Here is a 5,772-nt window from a genome sequence, read left to right on the forward strand (position 1 = left end):
GGGGGGGCTGTTCTCTATACTCCTGGGGGCAGGTTTTACACTGCTGGGTGGGGGGGCTGTTCTCTACCCCTCTGGGGACAGGGTTCCACTGCTGGGTGGGGGGGCTGTTTTCTACTCCCCTGGGGGCAAGTTTTGCACTGCTGGGTGGGGGGGGACTGTTCTCTACCCCCCTGGGGGCCAAGTTTGCACTACTGGTTGGGTGTGGGGGAGAGCTATTCTCTACCACCCTGGGGGCAGGGATTACACTCCTGGGTTGTGGGGGAGCTGTTCTCTACCCCACTGGAGGCAGGGTTTGCACAGCTGGGTGTGGGGGGAGCTGTTCTCTACCCTTCTGGGCCTGGAAGGGGAACACTCCCTCATGGCTGAAAAAGAGGTGGAGGTGGTGGCCCCTTCCTCACCTCAAGAGTGGGTCCTGATTCACCCTGAGGGGCTGCCCTGCAGGGGAGGACCTGCACTTCTGAGGGTTTGCTGGGGTGACTTCATCCCACCCACCCTTCCTCTCCACTGCCAAAGGCTCATTCTGTTCTCAGGGCCCGAGGTTCAAACACAGACACCCCAGTGCGGGGCACATCTACACCCAGCAAACCCTTTTTTGGGGCTACAGCCGTCCTGGAACAGTCCTGTAGAGAGAGGCCCCTCCCCTCACTTCTGGCCCCCTGTGGCCTGTGAGGCCGGCTGAGGCTGTGCAGTGCAGGGCGTTGTGAGCACGGCTGGTCCTTTCCATCCCACCTGCCCACTAAGGTGTGCTTGTAACCCCGAGTCAATACGTGTGCACTTTTGTAGTTATTTGCAACATTCAGAGAATGACCAGAAATCAGCGTCACCCGCCATGCACGTCCCGGGCTGGGGCTGAACGACGCCCAGCTCCGCCTTCTTGATCCAGCTCTTCCTGTAAGCCAGTGTCCTTTCCGGGGTCTATGAGTGCCATGTTTTCTGCATTAGTGTGCGTTTTCTTGGTGACGTCATTGAAGATGTCACATCTTCAGTGTCACTTGAAAAGCCCTTGAGTGCGGTGCTGCAGGGCTGCCATGCTCCCGCTGCCGTGCTCCTGCTACCGTCCTGGAGTCTCAGGGTGATCCTGGACCCCTCAGGCTCCTGTTGCCGTGCTCCCGCTGTGGTGCTCCCACTGCCGTCCTGGAGTCTCAGGGTGATCCTGGACCCCTCCCCCACAGGCTCCCGCTGCCGTGCTCCTGCTGCCGTGCTCCCAAGAGCAAGAGGCAGTGGCTGGAACTCGGTGTCTCTGCAGCACTGTGGACACTCAGGGCCAGTCACTCTCTGGGTGGGGCCGTCCTGGACACTGTAGAGTGGCCTCTACCCACTGGATGCCAGGCACACCCCCAACACAAGTGTGCAGCCAAAAATGTCTCCATATGCTGCCAGACGTCCCCTGGTGGGGCAGAGTTGCCCCACGTTGCAGGGACGTGGTGTCTGCCCAGTGGGTTCTTAGTGGTGGGACCTGCCTGGAGGCCATTTGCAAGCAGCAGTCGGGCACCCTGAGAAGGCCGTGGGTCTGACAAGTCAGCTGCCTTTGCAGGGGACAACCTAACTGCCTCAGTGTCCTGGGACCGCTGCAGCAAACGGCCACCAATTGTGCCTTAAAACCACAGGAATTCATCCTCTCCCTTTCTGGAGAACTGTGACATCTGAAATCCCAGTATGGCCAGGCCGTGCCCCTCTGGAGGCTGCACAGGAGAATCCTCCTGCCTCTCCCAGTTTCTGTGCCTTCAGACGTCCCTGGGCTGTGGCCACATCGCCCCCACCTCCGCCTCCATCTTCAGGTGGCCGCCTCCTCTGCATCTGTCTCTTCTCGTCTTACAAGGACGCTGGTCATTGGATTTAGGGCCTATCCTGCTCCAGGGGGACCTCCGCCTGATGCTGCCTTAATAGCATCTGCAAAGACCCTTTTCCAACCGGGTCACGTTCTGAAGTTTTGGGTGGAAGTGACCTTTTGGGGGACAGCATTCACTCCACAACCCTGCAGAAATGAAATGTGCCTGCACCCCCCTTCCTCATGCCATGGGGTTCTCAGTGCGGTGGACGCTTGCCTGGCAGCCATGCCCTGCAGAGCCCAGCACGGCACCTGCACTCACCTGTCCAGGCAGTGCTCATAGCTGTTGGTTGCCTTGAAGCCCAGGATGGAGAAGACAGCAATGGACGCGTACAGGGAGGTCATACTGTTGACCAGGGCGATGACCACCGCGTCCTTCCGGCAGTCATTCCTAGGCACAAACACACGCTCATCACAGGCTTTTGTGGGTGGTAACTGGGCCTCACCCAGGGGAGGAAGTGAGGAGGGGTCTTATCTCCTTGGTCCCCTTTCCCACCTGGGATGCCCCTGCTCTGACCCAGGGACTGCTGCTGCCAGTCCTGGAGTCTCAGAGTGACCCTGGACCCCTCCCCCACAGGCTCCTCCAGCAGTCCCAGTTCAAGGCTGCCAAGGACCTGGAACCCATTCACACCCCACCCTCCCCTCAAGGCCTTTTGGCCCACAGGGAGCTGTGAGGCAGGGCATTCATGGAGGAGCTGAAATGTAGATGTTTTGGGAAATCATCTCCAAAGGAGAAACCCACACACGCGCACCTCCAGCGTGAGCTTAAGGCAGTAAGGTGTCAATCTCAAACGTTTAAAGCTTCCCCGGAGTCCCGGCTGACACATCCTTCCCTAAAGGCCACCAGCGGGCAGAGCTGCCTTGGACCGCCCTGCCCCTCCCCTCTCATGCGAACTGCCTGCCTCTGACAGCCACGGGAAATTAGGTTTGGTTCAGGTTTATCATGGTGCACTGGGCTCTGCATTTTATGAAGTGTGGAATTGCACTTGGTGGGGCTCTGTGGATATTACAACATCATAAAACAGTACATGCTCACGTCGGCATTAACGGGCAGGCCGTGAGTCTATTTCAGGTGACCGTCGAGGCTTTTATGGCCTCGTGTGTCATGCCCATTTTGGTTGGCATCATGCCCAGTTACACCCTCCCTGGGTGTGATTCCCCAGGCTGTCTTCCTGCAGCGGCTCCAGACGTGCTGGAAACTGCTGAGAGGGCCCCGGCCATGTCATGAGGTTCTTAGGTTCACACAAGGCCACCCTTGGTCCCATAGTGTGACCCCTAGATCAGGAAGTGCTTGGGGCATCTCCCCAAAGCTTCTCTGGCTGGGCACTGGAGCCTGACTGCCTACCTGGGCGAGTTGTAACTTGCAAAAGCGATGTGTCCTCCAAAGGCCAGGGACAGAGAGAAGAATATCTGGGTGGCTGCATCTAGCCACACCCGGGGGTTCTGGAGAATTTGCATCTGCAATGAGCCAGGGAAAGCGTCTAACTCAGCGGGCAAGCCACGCCGGCTGGGAGCCCTGACTGTTCCAGAACATTCCCAAGGCAGCTTTGGGGACACTTGTGAGCAGCTGTGACCTGTGCAGACACCAGGAACAGGGTAGGACCACACAAGTGTGCCAGTGTGGAGTGGCAGCTCTGGACACAGCACGTGCCAGCCCCGTCTGGGACGTGGCCGAATGAGCCGTGGCTGTCATGCCCAGGTGAGAATGTAGCCGGCAGGCTTTTCGGGGCTGGAGATGGGTGTGAGCAGCTCCCGAGTGGGTGTGCTCACTGTGCCCTCTCTAACCTGGGCTTCTGGGTGATTTGAAGGCCCAAGGGCAGGGATCCATGCACGGAGCCTGGTTTTTCTGTGGCTGGGGGACCTGGGAAGCTGTCCCCTGTCTTCTGTGTCCCCCGTCTCCAGGCAGACCTGCCCATACGCACATGCCCACTCCCACACCAGCCCCTGGAAACTGCCTCAGGGATGCTGGGCAGGGAGGGCTGAGGTCTAGGGTAGTATGGAATGCTCTGGAAGCTGGGCAGGCTCCTGGAGCAGACGCTGGCTCCTGTGGCTCCCTGGTGGGTGTGCAGCTGGACAAGGCCCTTGGTGGTGTCAAGCCCAGAGCAGGTCCCCGGCCAGCCTTTCCCTGAACCCTGTCCCTCCTCCTCTGGCCACTCACATCCCTGTCCACTTGGGGTCCCACAGGTGCCCAAGTCCACCTGCCCCTAATCGAAGTCCTCCTCCAGCCTCGCTCCAAACCTCACCTCTTTCCTGAGGTCCCCTCCCCCTGCGCCGTCCTGGGCCAGCCTCACCCCTGACCCACAGGCAGCCCAGCTGCTGGATTTGCGGCTCCTGGCCGCTCACGCTTCCAGTTGAGAGAGGGAGCTGCTGGTGGCAGCCCCAACGTGTGTGTGTGCTGGGGGCCCTGACCTTCCATCCAAGACCCACTTACGCTGGGAGTGAACAAGTAGATGAGTCCTTTTGTTGCCCCTGGCAGGGTTAGCCCTCTGATGAGAAAGATGGTCAGGACCAGGTAGGGGAACGAAGCCGTGAAGTAAATCGCCTTTGAACAAAAGTGGAGTCGTGAGACCTGACCCGAAACGGCCTCTGCTCTGTTCACAAGCCTGAGAGACGGGCAGGTTCCAGACGCCTCCCTCGAGGTCAGCGTAGCCGCCTCCGGTGTGGGGTCAACCAGGACGAATAGGGGCACCATGGGGGATTGTGGGGTGCAGGCTCAGGCCGAGCTCAGAGGGTTCAGGGTTCACCAGCAACAGTCACATGCACATTCATTTATGTTTGTGCCCCATGGAGCACTGGCCATCTGGGAGAGTCAGGCCTCCTTTGAGCACAGGGGCTGGGCCCTGAAGAGGCGTCTGGGCCACGCCCCTCCCTGGCCTCCCTCTCCCAGGCCACCCGCCTCCACTTGCCTCTCTCCCGGGCACCTTCCTTTCTGACTACCCCTTTTCCCCATTTTAGTCCCCTCTCCGGCCTCCCTCCTGTCCACTCTCAAGCTCTCAGCCCTTCTGCGTGGCCAGAGTCCTCTTCCTCCCACCCCGATGCCCCCGCCTGCCTGTGCCTGCCTGTGCCCCTTCTGCCCACATAGAGCCTTCCCCACTTCTCAGCAGCTGTGGACAGGAGTCTGCATACCAGGTGTCCGCAGGGAAAAGCACCTACAAATGGACACTCCTCCTCACTCCCCTTCCAGTTCCCCTAGACTGACTGCAGAATCACCTGGGATGCCTTTTTTTTTTTTTTTTTTTTTTTCGAGACTTGTTGCCCAGGCTGTAGTGCATTGGCCCAATCTTGGCTCACTGCAACCTCCGCTTCCCAGGTTCAAGTGGTTCTCCTGCCTCAGCCTCCTGAGTAGCTGGGATTATAGGTGCCCATCATCATGCCCGGCTAAGCTAATTTTTGTACTTTTAATAGACATGGGGTTTTATCATGTTGGACCTCAGGTGATCCACTCACCTCCGCCTCCCAGAGTGCTGGGATTATTGGCATGAGCCACTGTGCCCAGCTTGGGATGCATTTTTAAGGGCCTTTATATAGAATTATTTGGAATTTCTGGCTGGCTGCTGTGTCTAATTCAGTAACTCCAGTCCTCTTAAGCATGAAGACCCCCTCCCTCTCCATAAGAGGAATGACAGCCTCGGTACACTGAGACACTGCACAGGGCATGGGTGCTGGGGCCCTGTGCAGAAGCTGTGAGACCCATGGGTCAGGAGGCAGAGTCCAGTGTGTGTGGACTGAGCACCATCATTTGAAAAGAGTCCACACCTGTGTGATACCAGACTAGAGATGACAGCACACACTGGAGGACACAGGGTGAGGACTCTTCTTGCTCAAGGGGCTCAGGCAAGCAGGAGGCTCAGGTTCTACTGGTCCTTTCTTTTTTTTTTTTTTTTTTTTTTTTTTTTTGAGGCGGAGTTTCGCTCTTGTTACCCAGGCTGGCGTGCAATGGCGCA

General features: G+C 58.3%; 1 protein-coding gene across 1 annotated transcript in view; it reads right to left on the bottom strand.

Annotated features, from left to right (window-relative positions):
• The window catches only part of SLC6A18 (solute carrier family 6 member 18), a 20,182-nt gene that overhangs the window by 3,981 nt on the left and 10,429 nt on the right, over positions 1–5,772 (bottom strand). The window contains exons 5-7 of the mRNA XM_017515943.2: positions 4,260–4,370; positions 3,174–3,286; positions 2,091–2,219 (exon numbers count right to left, since the gene is read on the bottom strand). Of these exons, the coding sequence (XP_017371432.1) occupies positions 2,091–2,219; positions 3,174–3,286; positions 4,260–4,370 (353 nt within the window). The remainder of the gene's footprint in view (positions 1–2,090; positions 2,220–3,173; positions 3,287–4,259; positions 4,371–5,772) is intronic.

This window comes from Cebus imitator, unplaced genomic scaffold (assembly GCF_001604975.1).
Source record: "Cebus imitator isolate Cc_AM_T3 unplaced genomic scaffold, Cebus_imitator-1.0 Scaffold567, whole genome shotgun sequence".
Lineage (NCBI taxonomy): Eukaryota > Metazoa > Chordata > Mammalia > Primates > Cebidae > Cebus > Cebus imitator.